The sequence below is a fragment of the Phoenix dactylifera genome, chromosome 13 (genome assembly GCF_051530095.1).
Source record: "Phoenix dactylifera cultivar Ajwa chromosome 13, Ajwa_hap1_PhDact_Kaust_v1.1, whole genome shotgun sequence".
Classification (NCBI taxonomy): Eukaryota; Viridiplantae; Streptophyta; class Magnoliopsida; order Arecales; family Arecaceae; genus Phoenix; species Phoenix dactylifera.
This window is the reverse complement of record NC_143202.1, coordinates 7399111-7420225: the sequence shown is the minus strand read 5'-3', so window position 1 is coordinate 7420225 and position 21115 is coordinate 7399111. Positions and strand designations below refer to the sequence as shown.

Here is a 21115-nt window from a genome sequence, read left to right as displayed (position 1 = left end):
CCATTCTGCTGGGTTGCCACCACATACTGCTAGGTGTCACTAGTGGATTGTGAGACTCGAAAGCATTCACTTGGTGATCAGTGAACCCTGAGAGTAGAACTGAAATCGTTTCAGTCCATTGAAAGGAGTTTCAGTGATATTGAGATGGAGATCTCAATATGTCTCACTACCAGTCAGAATAGAACCTACGGGGTCACACACATAGAGAATTTAATTAGTCAGACTATCATAATTGTGATTTGGAATCACAATAGAAACCAATCATCAATATGATTGGTGCTTAAATTAACCCACTAAGTGTTAGTGAGTTAATAGAAGAAGAATTAAGTGGAATTGATTGCAATTGGATTGCAATTGGGCTGATTTAATGAGCCAAATCAAATTGGGTTCGACCCAAATTGATTTGGGTTCATGATTGGGTCAATTTGATTAAACCAAGGATTGTGCGGATTTTAAAGACCACATGTCGTTGTAGGATGAATATGATTTAAGTCGTGTTCACACTATCCGACTTTAAAGTCCACATGGCGTCGTAGGATGCATGCTCCCAAATCAATTAATTCTCCTAATGAGATTAGGAATCCTAACGTGATTAGAAAATTAATCAATTGATTAAGTGGACACATGTCATGCATCTATGAGCACAAGGATTGGACACTTGGCATTAATCCAAGGGTGGGTTATTGTCCCATACTCCTAATAAGATTAGGAGAAGCCCTAAACCCAATCTATAAAAGGGTAGCAAGGGAGACATTATGAATTAATTCTCTCCTCTTCCTCTCCACGCATTCCTTTCTCTTTTCTTCTCCCTTCCCACGGCAGCAAGAGGCTTCCCCTCTTCTTCCCACGGCAGCAAGGGAGATCAAGTTCATCTTCTTCCAAGTGTTGGAAAGAAAGAAAGAAGAAGAACCTAGGAAGAGATCAATTCGCCCAAGGAAAGGAGTTCTTTCCTCCACGTCCAAGCCCATTCTTCCTCCTTCTCCACGGCAGCAAGGGGGTCCTCTGCATCCTCTTCTTACACGGCATCAAGGCAAGGAAGATCTAACGGGGGGACCCACCTAGCCTGAAGAGAGGGATGCCTCTGGACAGCCCGGCAAATAAACATCCACAGGAATTCCACACGGCAAAGGTTCCTCCTTCCTCTTCCTCCGTTGCGAGTAAGATCAAAGAAAAAAGGGTTCTTCTTCAAGGAGGTATGTTGCAGATTTCTTCCAATCTATGTTGCTAGCACTCCGGTAAGACCCTATCTCAGATGATTAGATCCTCGTGTGGCTACCTGTATAGGCCGGATACATGTGCGGCTTAACCAGGAACCTAGAAAAATCATCAGGCTGCGGTGTTCAACACCTGCAGAATTTTTGAAGATGAGATCTTCCAATCTATAACTTTTGATTTTTGTTTCAGTTTTATAAATCTTAATCAACCCTCCTCATATCCTAATCTCCCCTCCCTAATGAGTTCAAAGATCTTCTGCATTTGGATCCAGAAAAATTTTTGAATTCTACGATCCGAGGCGTGTTCATACGATGAAAGACGTCCCGTTTGAATTCCGCTGCGAACGTCGCATCGAACGGGGTGTAACTCATCACTACTATCTATGACCTCGGCCTCCATTTTTCCTTAACCCTTGAAGTGCACTAGAGGGGGTCTCTTCCCCACAAAGTCAGCTTTAAACTATATTGCCACATGCCCTTCCCTTACATTTTACATCTGTTAGTTCCTTAATTATCCTTCCTTACAGCAACTTATTAAATATATGCACTGTATAGATTTTTAACATTATTTGTCGTTGTTCCTTAAATATGCATCCACCAACAATTTTGTTTATCATCTTCCTTATTACACTCAAGGAGATGCAGCCAATTAGATGTTTGTGTGTATGTATTAAGACACCAAAACATGTTACACATGTATGTATACACTAGTGCCCAACACATGCTATATGGATATGAGGATTTTAGATGCTTGATATTTGTGGGTCAAATTAACATGTTTCTGTTTTGTGGCTTTGGCTTCCTTTTCTATGCTAGGATTCATGAGAGATGAGACCATATTGTTTTTTCTTTTCCTGCTTCCCTTTTCATTTGGATTCCTAAAGAATTCAGTTGAAAACATCGAAAGAGAAAAATAAGCCCAAGCCTTTTTCCTATCCTAGCATGCGATGTAATGGTAGCTTTTTCTTTAAGAACAATCAGATGATATGGCACCCAAATGGATGGTACCTCTACTTTCCTGTCTTAATTCAAAACATGTTATAATTCAAATTAGAGAATAGAGAGAGATTAAATAGAGGTCAGGTAAAGGGACAACACTCTGCTATACGCATCCACATTAGGCAGCCAACTGCATACCAGGGTTTTTTATTCCCATGTATGTAAGTTGGCCAATATGCATTTTAATATTTATAATATCTTATACATGAGGTTTATGGTATTTATAACTGTTTTTTTGTTGGGATATTTCCATCTACAACAGATTGATTGCAGCAATACGTGCACATCAATTTGTAACCTTCATTTCTACTCTTGACCTTGTTCTATGGTAAAATTTTTACCACATGTTCTCATCAACATCCTCGCCGATGCTAACAATATCCTTGCTTATGCATCATCTTCAAAATCCAATATTCGAATTCATGCAATAATGCTGGTTTTATAGTTGTCATAAAATTTTGCAGCATCATTTTAAGTTTTGACCAGATAATACTCCACTATTACATCTGCTGGTTCATTACCTACAAAAACCCCTCTTTAAGACATTTATATCAACAATTTCATTCTTTAATAATAGGGTCATTGTGATGACACTGTTATTATTTGTAAACATCCTTTCTTTTGATTTGAATTGCATCTTTAACTCTAAAAACGTTCCAACTAAAGTTGCACACATACTCCTTTTGGACTAATAACAGTTAACCGTTATTCTTATAAGATCATTCTGTTAATCCAGTTAAACATGTTTAATTTAATAATAGTTTATGATAGGTTAGGTACTCGATATATTTTAATATATTCAAGCTTGAAATAATCTCAGAAATTCAATATATAGACTATTCTTTTGGAGGGCTTTTTTTCGTTATTCAATGTTTTGTATACTTGTGTTTGTCTCTTATTATAGCTTGAACAATGTAGGTGAAGTTATAGGCGCGTTGTCTGTTCCTATTAGTAGGAGTTCTGGTACACTGAAAAGGGCTGCTTCAATAAAAGTACTACAGCAAGCAGTTGATGTACAGCAGTTTATATCATATCCTCTCAGAAGAAAGGTGATTTGATTGCATTTATAGCACTGTAAATTCATGATTTTATCCCAATTTCCAGATAAACCTGCTTGCTAACATGTGTATCGTGTTTCTGCAAACTTATGCTCTTTTATTCCTTTTAGTTTGACTGTTTTAAAAAACTCATTTGACCAACCAAAAAAATGTTTACAACTTTACATAAACTCAGGGTCAGCTATTTATTGATGAAGAAAGGAATAATTGTGGTAGTTTAGTAATTTCCACTTCTTATATTGAACGAAATGCTGACGTGAATATCCAAAGGGGAATAGAGAGCACAACTAGCACTGAAAGAGATGTTGGTTTCTGTGTTGGGCTTGGCCCAGATGGGCCCTGGGAGAGCTTTGATTCAGTTCTTGCTCTATCTGTTGCTCCAAAGTCACTTGATAGAAACCCTTTTGCCTTCGAAGTTGTCATGAGGAATGGGAAGAGGCATGCAATTCTTAGGGCTCTTGCTGTCATTGTGAATGATTCTGACATCAAGCTAGAAGTATCTTTATGCCTTGCCACCATGCTCAGTGATCCTGTTCAAAACATGGGACCAAACAGTTCTACTACAGTGACAGAAGAGGTCTTTGAAAATCAACGATATCAACCAATTTCTGGTTGGGGAAATAAGTCATTCGGTTCTCGTGGTAATGATCCTGGACGTTGGAGTACCAGAGATTTTTCATACTCATCAAAGGTGAGATGTTAAAAGTCATACAATTTCCAATATTCTGGATATGATATATTGTAGGGGATGTGTTGTGCTTGCTTTAAACAATTTTTTTATTTTGAAGGACTTTTTTGAGCCTCCACTCCGTGCTGGTTGGAAATGGACATCAGCCTGGCAAATTGAGAAGTCTCAGTTTGTGGACAGTGATGGATGGGCATATGGAACTGATTTTCAGAGCTTGGTATGGCCTCCAAATTCTTCAAAAGCATCTTCAAAATCAGCTGTAGATTTTGTACGGCGAAGGCGTTGGATACGTATAAGGCAACCATTACCTGAGGAAAACACAGATGGCAGGAGAAATGTCATTGCTGTTATAGATCCAGGATCATCAACGGTTTTACCATGGACTTATATGGTTAGTCGTATGGACGCATGCTTGCAGGCTCGTCCTTTTGCTGAAAGTTCTCAGGAGATGTACACTTGGGGTCAAATGGTCGCCCTGGGTTCTGGCAGGGAGCAATCCACCAATCAGCAAGCTCCACTTTCTAGACAGAACACCATAAAACATTCAATTATTCCATCACAAAATTCTATTCTTAGATTGAATCAGCTTGAGAAGAAGGACATGCTCTCATACTGTAATCCCAATACTGGTACCAAACAATATTTCTGGCTCAGTGTTGGCATTGATGCTTCAGTTCTTCACACGGAATTAAATGCTCCTGTTTATGATTGGAAAATATCTATTAATTCAGCTCTCAGATTGGAAAATAAGCTTCCTTATGAAGCTGAATATGCTATATGGGAGAGAATGGTTGAAGGGAATATGGTCAAGCGGCAGCATGGTATTATCTCATCAGGTGGAAATGCATTTGTCTATTCAGCAGATATTCGAAAACCTATTTACCTTACCTTGTTTGTGCAAGGTGGTTGGATTTTGGAAAAGGTAACTGAATCTTCAGTGATTAATATGGTTTTAACTTAAAGCTCATCCCATCTAATTATTATTTCTTCTTTATCAGGATGCCATTCTCATAATGAATTTACTGGGCCTTGACCATGCATCTTCCTTTTGGATGGTTCAGCAACAAACTAACAGGTTCGGCGCATGAATAATTTATCATCCATATATCTTAAAAAATAAGTTCAGGATATGTTCCTAAATCGATCCTCTACTTGGTGGACAAATTGAGAGGAACTTGGAAAGGTTTTGGTTGAAAATATATTTTTTTTGGTAATCACATCTTTTTAACCTCTACATGGAGATCAATGCACTCAGTATGTATACCAGAAGATATTACACTAATCTGGTTGTTAAAAAGAAGATAGACCAATGATTTTTGTTTAAAGAGTCTCTGTGAAACTCCCTTTGAACAGATGAATTAAAGTTTTGAAATTATGTTTAATATTTGACATTATTAATATGAACTAGCTTCTGTCTAATGCTTGATAGTTCTAAATTTCTAATATAAACTACTTATGTTCTATGTTGAAAGGTTTTTTTCGCTTAGATCATTGATAAGCTTGACAACAGATTCTAGTATGGTCAAGGTACGCGGAACCGACCGAACCAACGTACCGGTAAAGACCAATACCCAAGGTCCGCTGTACCGGTACCGGTCGGCATACCGGTGGCGGCCCGGACAGGTCCTGTACCGGTCCCGTACCGGTCGCGTACCGGTTCGAACCGGTCTCATACTAATCTGAACCGGGCCCATACCGGTTCTCCAACAATAAACTATCGGTACCGGATTCCACGCTGATCCAGTACCGGCCCCAGGCCGGACCGGTACGGCAAACCATGCCAATACCGGTATCGGTAACCGGTTCCGCTTAAAAAAAAAAAAACGTGCGGACGCGCACGCGCGTTCAGCCACAGAGTGGCAATAAATGCCACGCTGTGGCATTAAAAGTCCCCTGCACGGGCTCGCTGCCCCGCGCGAAGAGCCCGCGCAGGAAATCGCACGTGAGCGCAGAAAATCGCTTGCGCGCGATTTCCTGCACGTGGATGCACGGCTTGCACCGCGTAAAACACGCGCAGGCGCGAGTCGGGGACGCATTCCCCCACTCGCGCCCCTGCGCAAGGGCATCTTTTTTTTTTTGTTCCCTTCTGTTCTCCTTCCCGAATTGTCTCCTCCTCTCCTTCCCGAATTATCTCCTCCTCTCCTTTCTTTCCCTCTCTCCTCTTCTCTTCTCCTCTCTTTTCCCCCTTCTCCCGCGAGCAAAGAAGGGGCCGGAACCGCACCGGAGAACGGGTGATCCTCGTCAAACCGAGGGAGGAGGTGGGCTTCTTCTTCTCCTCTCTCTTCTTCTTCCTCTTCTTCTTCCTCTTCTTTCTTCCTATTTCTTCCTCTTCTTCTTCCTGATGCCGATACCGGGCTTGTACCGATGCGAACCGGAGGCTATACCGTATCAGTGCTGGCCGGCACCGGTACGGTACAGGCTGAACCGGTCGGAACCTTTGTCTGAAGAGTTTGTCACCTTTCATGGATTTAGCTTTGGACTTTGCACATTCTAAAATATGACCAGTCTTATAAAGATCATTACTAATACTCGATGTTCAAATTAAGTTTTATCATGTGTACAAGCAGTTTGTCATATAGACACTTGGGAGGGGCATGCGACCTGGTTTTGTTTCACTTATATATATATATATATATATATATATATATATAGACACACACCATATATTCAAAGGTCTACTTGGGCAACATCAGTGATGGAAAATCTAAACTAGAACCATTGCAATTTAAAACAAAAATCGAATATTTTCAAAATCTTTACCATTGATCAGGTGGACAAAATTGGTTAGTAGTAATAGAGTTACTGTCTGTGATCATCTAAGATTTGATATTTTCCTAGTCATTTTGACTCACATGTAAGTATGTAACTAAATTTCAAGTAGTTTGAAATCTTCTAAACAATAGATGAATCAAGGCATTTCATCATTCCATACGTTTGAAAGTGATAAAGGTTTTCTTTTAATTGATTTGGGCATTCAATGTGCTATCATCAGCCACAATCTAAATATTTTAGATGCACTTGGTCCATTGACAAAATTCCATAAATGGCCTAGTTGAACTGAAGAAATGGCATTAGATTTAACGGTTCATAAATCATTATTGAGAATCCAAATTGGAGATTTGCACCATTTTTTTCTGGTAAGAAGATTTACACCATTGATCATGATGTGCACTACTAAAACTACCTAGAGTCGAAAAATCATATGTTTTCATGATCTTCTACTGATGCATCAAGTAGGTGCAAAAGTGGAAAGTACCAATTTTGCTAGTTTGTAAGTGCATGCTAGAGCATAGAAATCAAATTTCTGCACTGCTGATCATGATTTAAGCATCTTAAAACCATTATAGATAGGAGCAAATAGGTTTTTGACACTTATTGTTAGAAGAGAAACATTTTAATTGTAATTAAAGTTGCCTATTTTTACGCCCTCTTGACGCATAGGTTAGATAGTCCCAAAACATATATTTTCTTTTTCTAGACATTTTTGGTTGTGTAAATGATCAATAGTATTGCTTTTAAATTTAAATGCCTCATCATTGATTTTTGAACCATTTATCTTTTATTAAAGATCTTTAAATGTTTATTGCATATTCTACAACTCCATTTTTATGTATTTGTATATCCATCTCTATCTCTCTCTCTTTTCATGTGTGTCTACACCTACATACATGTCATGTATGTAATGTATATACACATGCACATAAACATATATTATGTATAAGGGGTTATGATAGAAAGTGTGCAGATCAGAGGTTTTTAATACACATGATCCTAATTAACTTGATGCCCTATATTTCTGTACACTTTATACTTGCAAGTTATGTTTATGGTTATGTTTATGCTAAAATTACATGAATACTATAGCTTCTGTTGAACTGATGGGATTCAAAGCATGGGTATATGCATGTGTCGCATTCATCATGATCTATATCCAGTCTCTACTCTTTTCTGTAGGATTCTTAAAGTTTATATGGAGCATGTTAAATATATACATGAAAATATATGCATCCTAATCATAGTATATTTCAAATATATTTTTGGTTTAAGCACAGTTACTTTTCTCCATTTTTGTGCTTAGAAAATATTTGAATGTGATATTTTCAAGCATTTACTATATTCAGGAGGGTGCGTGTTAGTGTTGAGCACGACCTGGGAGGAACTGATGCTGCTCCCAAAACAGTGAGGTTGTTTGTTCCATATTGGATCCAGAATGATTCAGCAGTGCCATTATCATATCGTATTGTAGAGGTGGAACCCCTGGAGAATGCGGATACTGATTCTCTCTTAATTTCTAAAGCTGTTAAATCCGCGAAATTGGCCTTAAAACATTCCTCAAAGTCCTTAGATAGAAAAAATCCTGTTTTAAGGAGAAATATTCAGATATTGGAAGTTATTGAGGACTTTAGTCCCAAATATGTTATGTTGTCTCCACAAGACTATATACTGCGTGGTGGAAGTTTGTCGTTTCAATCGCGTGGTGATACTTTTACCTCAGCACGTCTGGGTATATCTGTAGCTGTCTGTCATTCAGATAACTACAGCCCTGGGATTTCTCTTCTTGAGCTTGAGAGCAAGGTATCGAACCGTCTCTGTATTTAGTTGTTTCATGCCGTCTCTGTATTTAGTTGTTTCATGCCGGCATAGTTTGTCACTGAGCCAGAGGAAACTATTCTTTTATGCAGGATCAAGTTAATCTTAAAGCATTTGCTTCTGATGGATCATATTACAGGCTTTCAGCACACCTTAAAATGGCTTCTGACAGAACAAAGGTCGATCTCCTCTATATTTCCGCATTCTTTTATGCCCTATTTCGGTAATCCCAGTTTAATAGGATTGTATTAGTTCCCATAGATCCTTGCTTTGCCTTATCAGAACCTTTCTTCAGAAGATTATCATTTATTTTAATTTGTGAATTTGTCATACTTTCTGTTGTTGCCTAGGAAAATAAATAAGTGAATTTGCATTACTGTGAGCTTATAGATGTGGATTAAGATATTTTACGTTATTGAATGAACTTTCTAGGAGAACATGACATTTTCTATGCCTATTTCCCCTGTTATATCCTAAAACCTCAAAAGTTCTTCCTTATTTCTCTAGGAAAGGATTATATATTTAGCATTTGGAAGGACCTTTTTTAATTGGAAGTTTTGTTTTTTACTTCCCTAAGGTTATCTTTAACTATTAAAAACTCAACTTAAACCATTATGATGTACTTCTGACAGTCCAATAATATTCAGGGCTGTCAAAACATTATATTCAGTATCTGTTTTCCTATAAAGAAGAAAACTCATTTGATAATTTATTTTTCTCATTATATTGTATCATCACTTTTGTTTTTAATTTGTGCCATATGTAAGGACTCAATTTGGTTCTCATGGGGTCTGTCCTTATTCCAAATAGAATCAAATTACAGAGGACTTGTAAAAATGACCTGGGATAGATAGCATCATATTATTAATTGTGGTTACTGTTTTCCTGATACAGGAAAGGATATTAAATCAAACTCAAATTATATTACAGTCTAGTTCATGCCTCCAAGTATGGTTTAGTCCACTTTGACTTTTATTAATATAAAATTTTCGGTCCTCTTATGTTATTGGCACTATCTTAGATGGCCTATGCAATAACTTCATATTTCCAAATGAGGAAATGGAAGGGTAACCTTCATAAAAAACAATAGGCAACTTATCTTGGCAATATTATGTCAACCACAAGATAGTCACCTGTAATGAGTAATGCAACTCTAGGTAACTTAAGCTATATCTATTCAGGCCTTCAGGGTAAGCCTTATTTGAACAAGGTGACCTGCATTTGTTCTTTTAGTGACAAGGAATTATAGGTCAGTAATGGACAAAATAAGTGCTTCCATTTTCACCTGGATAGCCTTCATTTTCAAATTGTTTAGTTTCATGATATGCTGCTTTAATGTATTCTTTAATGATACTAAAGTTTTATGAAAACACAAAAATCACGTAGAATCTATTTTCATGTTCCTAAAATTCTTCCTTTAAATTTCTACCTTCTGAACATGGCCAAGATGCAAGTGTCATGAAGATAATTAAGTTGGTGTAGATTACTGATGAAGCAATTCCATTGTAGTAGGGGCATATATTTTCTTACAAGCTGCGCTTTCATATTTTATTATTCCAATTTATGGAAAAATGATACTAGTCATCTCATCTGAATAAATGCTATAATGTGCACTACATGTTATCATTCACAATTTAGTTATTACCTAGATAATGAAAATCAGTTTATCTTTACATCAAAATATGTATATCTTATATTCAGTACATCGACAAATTACATAATCAAGACAATATGCTAATCTTACACTTGCTAAATCAAATATGTGCAGGTTGTTCATTTTATACCGCAGACTCTATTTATCAACAGGATTGGATGCAGTATATCTTTGTCTCAGTGTAACACTAAAACAGAAAAATGGTTTCACCCAGGTGATCCTCCAAAATTAATTAAATGGCAAACCAGTGCAAGAAATGAATTATTGAAGGTGAGAAAATGTAGTTTATTGGATTGCTATTCTGTACTCCATATTTCGTCTTCTTGTTAACATACCTGTTTATCTTTTTCTGTCTTCAGTTGCGGGTGGATGGATACAAATGGAGCACTCCATTTAGCATTGAAAATGATGGTGTAATGTGTGTTTGCATGAAAAGCGATATGGGAAATGATCAGATGTATCTTGGAGTAGAGGTAAGGGGTGGAACAAAAAGCTCACGCTACGAAGTAGTGTTTCGCCTTGCTTCATCATCAAGCCCCTACAGGTATTCACTGAGTTAAATGCCTTTCTTTTTTCTTCTATTTAACCCTTGTAGACTTATCTGTTGTATAAAAATACTTGTAATTTCTCATTAACAGGATCGAAAATCGTTCAATGTTCTTACCTGTGCGCTTTCGCCAAGTTGGTGGTACTGATGACTCCTGGCACAATCTTCCTCCTAATGCTGCTGCTGCATTTTTCTGGGAAGATCTAGGTAGACAAAGGTTATTGGAAGTCTTAGTTGATGGAACTGACACTTCAAGCTCTGAGTTGTACAACATTGATGAGGTTGTGGATCACAGACCCATGCTGACATCAAGTGGACCTACAAAAGCTGTACATCTTTCTGTTCTTAAGGAGGGAAAAATACACATTGGCCGAATTAGTGATTGGATGCCAGAGAATGAAACTCCAGAAAGCATACATGAAATAGTTCCATTACCTGTTTTTCAACCATCAGTGGTTGGTTATAAACAATCATCTTCAGCATCGGATAGTGAATTGCATGTCACTTTTGAGGTAACAGAGCTGGGGCTATCAATTGTTGATCATATGCCTGAAGAAATTCTATATCTCTCAGTGCAGAATCTTCTACTTTCTTATTCATCTGGATTGGGCTCTGGAATCAGTAGGTAAGTTCTTAAAATATTAGATTTTGTTTGACCATTAGTTGTGCCTAATTCCAAGGTTTTGCATCTGCTTGCTTATGTATTATTTCGTAATGGCAGGTTCAAGTTACGAATGCATGGGATTCAAGTAGATAACCAATTGCCTTTTTCTCCAATGCCAGTACTCTTTAGGCCGCAGAGAATGGGGGATCAGCTGGACTACATTCTAAAGTTTTCAATGACCATGCAAACTAATAATTCCCTAGATTTTTGTGTGTATCCATATGTTGGTCTACAGGTATATGGGTTGATATTTTGGAGGCCTGCATGAATTCAATTTTTCAATTTTATATTTAGTAAAGACTCTTCTATATATTTCAATCCTGCTTTTCCTGCTTTATCCTGACTTACTATGTTCATATAAATGAAAATCAGATCTGTTTTACCTTTTTACAGGTTCCTGCTAATTCTGCCTTTCTAGTTAACATTCATGAACCAATTATTTGGCGCCTTCATGAGATGTTTCAACAAGCAAAATTTAGTACAGTATTTAGTTCTTCAACTACTGCTGTTTCAGTTGATCCAATAGTCAAAATTGGGTATGCATAAAGCTTATTATATTTCATCATGAGACTGTTTTTTGTTCTTTTTTCATTAAATGCTTATTAGAAATTCTTTTACCAATAGGCTGCTTAACATCTCTGAGATCCGATTTAAAGTATCAATGGCTATGTCACCAATCCAACGACCAAGAGGTGTACTTGGATTTTGGTCATCTTTAATGACTGCATTGGGAAACATGGAGCATATGCCGGTGGGTCTACATTTTCTTTTTCATTGATTAGTCTTGATGTTTATAAAGTTCATCATATTTGTTTCCTATGTTTGTTATTTGATTGTCATGCCTGGATCTGGATAGTTAGTTTCATATGATATAGTTCTGCTCCCATAAACCTATTTTAATCCTATCCTATATAGGTTAACATAGTGATTGCAATATGTATATTTAGGTGCGTATTGCTCAAAGATTCCGTGATGAAGTATGCATGCGTCAAAGTGCTCTTGTGAGTACTGCAGTTTCTAGCATCCAAAAGGATCTTCTTAGTCGGCCTCTTGGACTTCTTTCTGGTGTTGACATTCTTGGCAACGCCAGTAGCGCACTTAGTAGCATGAGCAAAGGTGTTGCAGCTTTGTCCATGGACAAGAAATTTATTCAAAGCCGACAGAAAAAGGTAATCAAAAGTTAAGAATATTTTAGGTTGTGATACCACTATACTGCAAAATATATGATTCAAACCTATCAAGTGAATACAGTTAACCTATTATCTCTTTATATTGCTTCTTCCAGGATAGCAAAGGTGTGGAAGACATTGGTGATGTTATTAGAGAAGGAGGTGGAGCTCTTGCAAAAGGCTTCTTTAGAGGAGTGACAGGCATCTTAACAAAGCCTCTCGAAGGTGCAAAATCTTCTGGTGTTGAGGGTTTTGTCCAGGGTGTTGGGAAAGGGTTAATTGGTGCTGCTGCGCAGCCTGTGAGTGGGGTCCTAGATCTTCTATCGAAAACTACTGAAGGAGCCAATGCTGTAAGAATGAAGATATCATCTGCTATCACATCAGAAGAGCAATTGCTCCGTAGACGCCTTCCTCGAGTAATCGGCGGGGATAATTTGCTCCGGCCATATGATGAATACAAAGCTGCTGGACAGGTAAAGAACCTTCAATTTCACTTGTAGGCATCAAATCATTCCTATATAAAACTTTTGTAACCCATAATACCTCTTAGGGTGCACATTATGGGAAAAAAATGTCAGTTTTTGCCTTAAACTTGTTTAGTTCATAATAATAGTAAAAGATGTCTTAATGTTGGCAATATATTTGTCTCAATTATAAAACCATGCATCATAGAGTTGTTTCATTTTCATGATTATCTTCACATTTCCATTATGCTAAAATCTGGTCATTGCATGCTTATTTCACCTCATGTTTAAAGCACAGTCTCACTTAACATGCTCTGTTTTATTGTGAAGGCTATCTTACATCTTGCTGAATCTGGTACCTTTCTTGGTCAAGTTGATCTCTTTAAAGTCCGAGGAAAGTTTGCATTTACAGATGCTTATGAAGATCACTTTTTACTACCAAAAGGAAAGATCCTGTTAGTCACTCATCGAAGAGTTTTGTTGGTACAAGTAGGTCAACTCACAATTGCCTGTAATGCTTTTGGCACTATTCTATTCTTTCAGGAAACTGAGAACCCATTTTGATTGCATAAATTTCAGCAACCTACAAACATTATGATCCAAAGAAAGTTCAATCCAGCTAGGGATCCATGCTCAGTGTTGTGGGATGTCCTGTGGGGTGATATAGTTACAATGGAGTTGACACATGGGAAGAAAGATATCCCAGGATCATTACCTTCGCGCCTTATCCTGTACCTGCAAATTAGATCGACTGAACCAAAGGAAACTGCTCGCGTGATAAAATGCGCCCATGGATCTCAACAAGCTACCAAAATTTATTCATCAATTCACCAAGCACTGGATTCTTATGGTCCAAATGCCTCAAAGGTTATATCTTGATTTTAATATGCCAGTTTTTGTCTAGGATATCTAGCATTATTGAATATTAGATCTTGATTATATATTATCCTGCATATTTTTTTACAGGACATGCGGAGAAGGAAGGTGCCAAGACCATATACTCCATGTAGTTCTTTTGTCTGCCCTGAAGTTTATCCTAAAGAAGATTTTGGTATTTGGGTTGTCCATGATGATAAAGGATCAGTTCCTATCACTTTGGCTTTTGGTACGGTGCTTGCTCAACCTCAACCTGGGCAAGAGCACCAATAGAGAACATTTAAAAGTCATGGTACTTGGAGAGAGGGTAACTACTACTACTTTCGGAAAAATTCATGGTGTTGCATGCTTATTATGCAACAAAAAGGAGAAATATTTATGTACAAGAAATCTTAGCAGTGCTAACTTCATGCTCCTTCTACGACGCAGGTTTGGCACACTGCATATTGTCTACAATGTTTGATTTTTCACATGCTAGCTTTGTGTCCCTTCCATTTATAAATTTTGTTATATTCAAAATTTTCATACTTATGCAGAAGTGGAACTCTTAATTTTTTAATCAAAGCTAAATAAATGCATCTCTACTGGTAGCGTATCTGTTCACTCTCAGAGAACAACTAAATGTTTTCTTTTTTTGGCACAAATTATGTACTTGATTCAGACAATTATTGGAAAAGCATGCAGAATGACTGAAAATTGTAACTGATAAATCATAGTTATGAGAGATTCAAGGAAGAGAATATTATAATAACTGATTAAACAATTTACCGATGTTTTGTTAATCACTCTTAGGAGATTGAAAGGTTTGTTTCATGTAGAGAATTCATTTACTCTTCTCCAAAGTTAGCTTAACCCTAACACCAATTCACACACCAGTGGACATGCGCACGCCCAACACAGATGCATACACCCACAAGCCCAATAGAGAATTGATGTTGTGCCCATCTAACTAACCATTCCCAAAAGGATCCAATTTCTAGCAACCTTGTATACTCTTTCAAACTGGACTGTTGTTGAGGGACTACGATGCAATGGAATGTGATTGGGGAAGTTTTTACCCATCTAGGGCTATTTCCGTCTTAATAGAGATATATTGGCAAAAGAAAATCAATGAACTGTTCAGTTTTAATTTTATATCTATCCATGAGATATTACTTTTGGTTTTCCTTTATTCTAGAAGGCTCTTTCAATGTTTAAAATATGGTTTTTGTAATAAATTACTGATGATGATCAAGATCAGGATGTCGATTTTTTCCCTAATTCTGTATGTTTTTCTTTATCCATAAAGAGGATTGCATATCCCTCCCCCTTCCCTTCCCCTCCCCTCTTTATTGTCAAAACCACATTAGGTATATCTTACATTAATTTCCTAAGGTGGTTTTTTGACATGGATCCTTCAATGATATAGAAAGATGCATTTGAGAATTTTGAATTTATTTTTGTAGCTGAGCTTAAGATTTCAAACTGTACCATATTGACCAAGAACCAATGCATGGAGGCCTGATATGCCTTGATTTATGGTGAACTGGGGGTATACCACCTAAGCCAACCCCAAACCAGGCGGTTCAAGGCAACTCAGGTTCGTTGGGCTCCTTGTCTCAACCCTGACCCATGTGAAACCCAAGTGATCCTGGGCGTTATTGCTTGTGATCCTATTTTTAGATGGTTTAGAAGCTTGTTGCCCACTATGTGCAGACAGGAACAAGAAGAGGGAGGCAGATGGCTGCCAAAGGCAAGAAACGATTTCTTACTGGGGATCTTGAGCAAGAAAATCAATCTAGTCCACCCTTTTTTCATTTCTTGAGAAGTCTTAGTTTGTACTAGGTGTTTAATTTGACTGGGCACTTAAAGCACTTGAAAAATCCATATTAGGTGTTATTGGTGTGTAATGGTCTTTTATCATTGGATTCATGCCCAAGAGGAGGAATCTAAGACCAAAATCAAGGTACTTAGGTACATATGGGTTCATTTCAATTGTTTATTTTTTAATATGTAAACTAGCAACATAAATACTTTTAGGACATCCAAAACGATGACTGGGCACTTAAACAATTCTCATACTATATTTCTTGCAAAAATATAGCACCAAGAAAATGCAGTAAGACAATTTAGGGCGCAGCTTAGCTTTTCTGTTCTTGGAGAAATGTAGGAAATCAAACTGCATTTTAGTGGTTACCATGTCGCTTTCTTGTGTTAATTACTTGACTGAATAACACTCTGCAGGTCTTGGAGATACCTACAGCTCAAAGATTTTGGCCAAAGGCTTGGTAATTAATATCAGGCACTCGATCTGGTATAATCTACAGCTTTTTGTTGTGTTTTTTTTTTTTTTTGTAAAATTACTTGGGATGTCACTAATCGTTGTATAATGGGTTGGTTTTGCTGTAAATTACGTTGCTCTTGTTTTTGGCTGATATGGCCAATGTCTCTCTTGGGGTTGTAGGAAAAAATAGTTGGGGGAAGGAGTGGAACTAAAATCAATGAAGTATAAATTAGGAGATTGCATTGCCGTCCTTGTTGTGACCCAAACCTATATCTGGGGAGATCAGATCTGATTGTGATTATTGCCTAATTAACAAACAAGATATGGTTGGATCAAGGTCCTGTAAGAAATGAGCTAACAAGTTTGTTGACTATTTGTAATACCCCGCCCAAAACGAGCCGGTCCATTTGACCAGCCCAATGGTGATCAAAATAGGAAAAACAAAGATCCGGTGAAGCCCAAGTCCACCTTGGCCCAAACCATGAAATGAGAATTGAAAAAAAAAAAAAAAAAAGGAAATGATGTGAGTGCACTGTGGGCGCTGTGAAGAGGGGGACTCCTAATAGGAGTTGCCTTCATTTTTGACTCCTTTTCGGAGTCCCACAATGGAACAAATCTATTGGCCCGAGATCGCGAGCCGGGGGTTGCACCAACTGCCGCACACCTATAGGAAACTCTTTCCACGAGTATTCAAGGCATCTAAATCAAACACCTTAATTATGTAATTCTGAAATAATTTAACTGAATAAATGTAATCTTATTCCATTGACTAACTCAAGTCATCTCACAATTCTAAATATGCAGCGGAATAATAATTTACCAACATGCAGAAATCTAATTCTTAAAATAACAAAAGTCCAGCAATCATAATAAATGTCCAAGATAACAAATCAACTTAAATAACTCTAATCTAAGATAATTTGTGCCACAATTCTTCTAGTCGCTCTTCCATTTTGGAACCTCAAAGGCTAGTTCTTGAAATCCGTAAAACAAGAAATTGTATAATGAGCTAAATAGCCCAGTAAGTAATAAACATTCTAGCTAGATAAATCAAGCAATAATATGTAGAAAATAAATATATATATATATATATATATATATATATATATATATATATATATATATATATATATATATATGCAGTTCTAGGGTACAAGTTAAATATTTCTTAAATTCTTAAGATTCTTTTCATATGTTCAATTCATCCTGTCGATCCTGGACTATAACCACATGTTTCCTGTGGTAGGGTCATCAACACCGACTAATCTTCTTGCGGTGATTCCTTCAGGACAGTCAATTGCCAACGTATCTGCCCCCATTGGCGGGGTCCTCAACATAGTCAAGTCGAAGTTCAATTAGTTCTCTATTTCATATTTCAGTCATGAAAACATGCAGTGTCAAAACCAAATATCGTTTATATTTTAATTTTTTTCAATTTATCAGATTCAACTCAACAGTCAGAAACTATGACCACATGTTCCCTATCAGGGTCATATCACCGACTATTCTTCTTGCGGTACCAATGTATTAGCCTCATTGGCAGGGTCCTTAGCATAGCCCGACTACAAGTCTGAATCTATTTCAAGTCATTATCTTTTTTTATATTATATTCAGTGTTCCAAGCCAAAAGGCAAAATGTTAGAGCAATTAAATATAATTCAAATCAGAAGCAAATATGTTCAATCATAGTCATATAATATTCTAAAAATATACATAAAATTCATGCATTAAATTCGAAATCACGAATAATTCGATTCGTAAAACATATATATAGTTTGTTGATAAATTTAGGAAAGAGGTTACATCACTTACCTTGCGAACGCGATCCACAACAAATCCAATTAATTCCGCAAATCCCTCGCAGAACCTAATATTCAAAAATCATATTCGTCTTTTAAAATTCATCATAATATACGTATACAAAAACTTAAATTTTAATATCCTCCCATGGCTGATCCTACAGAAGTGCCTAGCACCTCGAGTTCAGGTTCATCCCGTAAACCACCCCTTCTCTTTATTCTTTTTCTTTTTCCTTCTTTTTTTTCTTTTTCTTTTTCCTTCTTTTCTTTTTTTTCTTTTTTCTTCTTTTTTTTTTTTTTCTTTTCTACTCTTCTCCTCCAGAACCTTCTCCCGGCTCCACTATTCCTTCCCCCCTTTCTTTCTTCTTTCTTTTTCTTTCTCCTCCTCTTCTCTTTTTTTTTTTCCTTCTTTTCTTTTTTTTTCTACTCTTCTTCTCCAAAAACCTTCTCCCGGCTCCACTATTCCTTCCCCCCCTTTCCTTTTTCTTTTTTTTTCTTTCTCCTCCTCTTCTCTTCTCCCGACTTTTTCTCCTCCTCTTCTCTTTTTTTTCTTTTTCTTTCTTCTCCCGCAAAAGGAGGTCGGCGAGCTCGGAAGAGGCCAAGTCGAGGCCGGCGGTGCCTGCGGCGGCCGGCTTTCTCATTCTTCCCGCAGAGGAGGCATGCGCATGGGATATGAAGAAGAGCCCGCGACGGTTAGCCTTCTTCTTCTTCCCTCTCTTCTTCTTTCTTTTTTTTTTTGGCTCTCTCTCTCTCGGCCGGCAGCTCGAGGAGGAAGAACGAGACTCGGGCGTGGCGGCTCTACATCGGGTGGTCTCAAAGGGGAGGAGGAGGACGCCCTAAAATTGGGGATCCCGACTTCTTCGGGAGGAAACCCCCATCTCCTCACTGTGTGCCCTCACGTTCGACGCACGTGAGGCCAAAACTGGTGGTTGGGCCGGTCAAGTGGACCAGACCCAGTTCGATTCAAAGCTTGGGTTTCACATTCTTCCTTCCTTAAAATAATTTCATCCTCGAAATTAACTCACTTAAGGCTTCAAATTTTGGAAAGTATGGAAACATCATGTCATTCCCGAGCTTCTAAACAATCCCCATCTTGAAATTAATTGTTCATGATTAATTCCACACAAAAATTATAATCGGCTTAATACAAATAAGTTAGAGCATTAGCATCAAATACTTTTCATAATCTATAATCTTTTTTTTTTCTTCTCTTAACTTTGCCTATGATTTAATGATCAACCTTTATCCTTAAAAAAAACCTCAAACCCTTTCGAACAGATAGATTGATGATGTCATAACTAGGAGTAGGGAACCAATGTTAAAGCATTGTAGGTCTAAGCCCAACAAGGAACCATCAATCTGTTAACTCTAAATTTAGGTTGCACAAGATTCTTCCAAGAACTGTCAACAATAGAAAGATCCATTGGTGAAAATTACATAGCTACCTCCAGATTATTCATAGAATCAACGACATTCTTCTCTACTAAAAGGCTAACTCAAATCTTCCAATAATTCTACTTATCAATACAATTTCATCTTATCATAAGAATAAGGTCCAATACCTGCAAATTTGGTTCTTTTTATAGATGATGTAATCAAAATTCTCTCTCTCATAAATAAAAACCAATGTCTTAATTTTGAATAAGAACATCAAATTTCTTTGTCAAAATATCAACTACTCTTTATTAATCGATCTATCACAAGATTAGGTCATAAACAACTCTAATCCACCCTTAGTAGAATATTTATCAAGATCGATAGATAACCTCAATCTCTTTCAATCAAATAGAGGGTTGATGTTAATTGAAGAAATACAAGCTTCGAATTTAGGAGGAAAGAGGTATATACCAAAATATTCTAGGTCCAAGATCATAATCGATGATCTATTAATTCTAGTCTCAAGATGTTAAGTATTTCCTTAGCACGACATAAAATTAGAGAACCTAAGATAGTGCAGCAACATCCGAAAATTCAAAATCAAATCAAGTCTTTTGTTATTAAAACTTGCCGAATTAAAGGGATTATACTTCTGACCAACTTAGAAAAATAGTTCAGATCACTATGCTTTCACTTCGCACTCTAATTCAAACCACCAAATTTTTTTTTTTTTGAATTCACTAATAACTTCTTTTTTTTATCAAAATACTACCTTGTATTTTGAACTAAGGAGATCCAAAATTTTAATTTCCAAGTAAAGCCCAAAAGAACTTTTGGTTCCGTCCTCTAACTTCCCCTGAGTACATACACTCTGATTCAAACCACCAAATTTTTTTTTTTTGAATTCACTAATAACTTCTTTTTTTTTATCAAAATACTACCTTGTATTTTGAACTAAAGAGATCCAAAATTTTAATTTCCAAGTAAAGCCCAAAAGAACTTTTGGTTTCGTCCTCTAACTTCCTCCGAGTACATCCATCTAGACTGATCCTCGAGTCAATTGATATAGGCTAGTTACTATAATTCAAAATAAATTAAATCTTAATTCTCTCATCTACTCAACTCGACGATTCCAAGTCAAACTCTTACAAGTAAAAATAACTAGAAAAATGTTCTCAATGCTCCACCAAGTTAGAAGACCTTAAATCAATAGATATAAGTAAATTGACTCGGCGATCTCTTCTAGAGTTTTCTTCATCGAGATCTATGGCATTTATTAAAAATCTTCCATCATAATCTTGTAAGCCTCTAAAATTCAAATTTTTTTATGCAAATCTAGATTTTATCAGCAACCGCAACAATATTGACAAAAGACCCTAGATCGGCTTATAAATCCAAACTTTGAATTGAAGTTTCATATACATTACATAATTTTCAATAAACATGAACAAGATCTATTATTTGAATCCAAAGGTGATAATTTAAATTATTAATAATTTCACCGTATTCTCCAATAAAATCAATTCTTCGAGATTGATATTTATCCCTGAATTCTTTCAAAAGAATAAGCTACAAATCAAAGAGAAAATCGATCTATACTAAATCATTCCAAATCCAAGATTAGCTAATGCAGGAACTATTAATCCTAGACTTAGAATGCCAGATTTCTCTCTCATTTTTTTTCATAGCAGATAGAAGAACCTACTAATAACATGATAATATCCATATCAGTCAAAATCAAAAACAATATTCT

General features: G+C 36.8%; 1 protein-coding gene across 5 annotated transcripts in view; it reads left to right on the top strand.

Annotated features, from left to right (window-relative positions):
* LOC103722332 (calcium-dependent lipid-binding family protein) overlaps positions 1 to 16432 on the top strand; it is a 151061-nt gene extending 134629 nt beyond the window's left edge. For all 5 annotated transcript variants that reach the window (XM_088709929.2, XM_088709928.2, XM_088709930.2 and 2 more), the window contains 18 exons: positions 3132 to 3262; positions 3447 to 3962; positions 4060 to 4881; positions 4958 to 5034; positions 8081 to 8534; positions 8642 to 8728; positions 10318 to 10473; positions 10563 to 10747; positions 10842 to 11375; positions 11472 to 11649; positions 11808 to 11950; positions 12039 to 12165; positions 12362 to 12583; positions 12700 to 13056; positions 13378 to 13536; positions 13627 to 13914; positions 14014 to 14352; positions 16147 to 16432. In XM_088709929.2, the coding sequence (XP_088566055.2) occupies positions 3132 to 3262; positions 3447 to 3962; positions 4060 to 4881; positions 4958 to 5034; positions 8081 to 8534; positions 8642 to 8728; positions 10318 to 10473; positions 10563 to 10747; positions 10842 to 11375; positions 11472 to 11649; positions 11808 to 11950; positions 12039 to 12165; positions 12362 to 12583; positions 12700 to 13056; positions 13378 to 13536; positions 13627 to 13914; positions 14014 to 14196 (4619 nt within the window). In that variant the 3' untranslated portion in view covers positions 14197 to 14352; positions 16147 to 16432. The remainder of the gene's footprint in view (positions 1 to 3131; positions 3263 to 3446; positions 3963 to 4059; positions 4882 to 4957; positions 5035 to 8080; positions 8535 to 8641; positions 8729 to 10317; positions 10474 to 10562; positions 10748 to 10841; positions 11376 to 11471; positions 11650 to 11807; positions 11951 to 12038; positions 12166 to 12361; positions 12584 to 12699; positions 13057 to 13377; positions 13537 to 13626; positions 13915 to 14013; positions 14353 to 16146) is intronic.
* The last annotated feature ends 4683 nt before the right edge of the window (positions 16433 to 21115 follow it).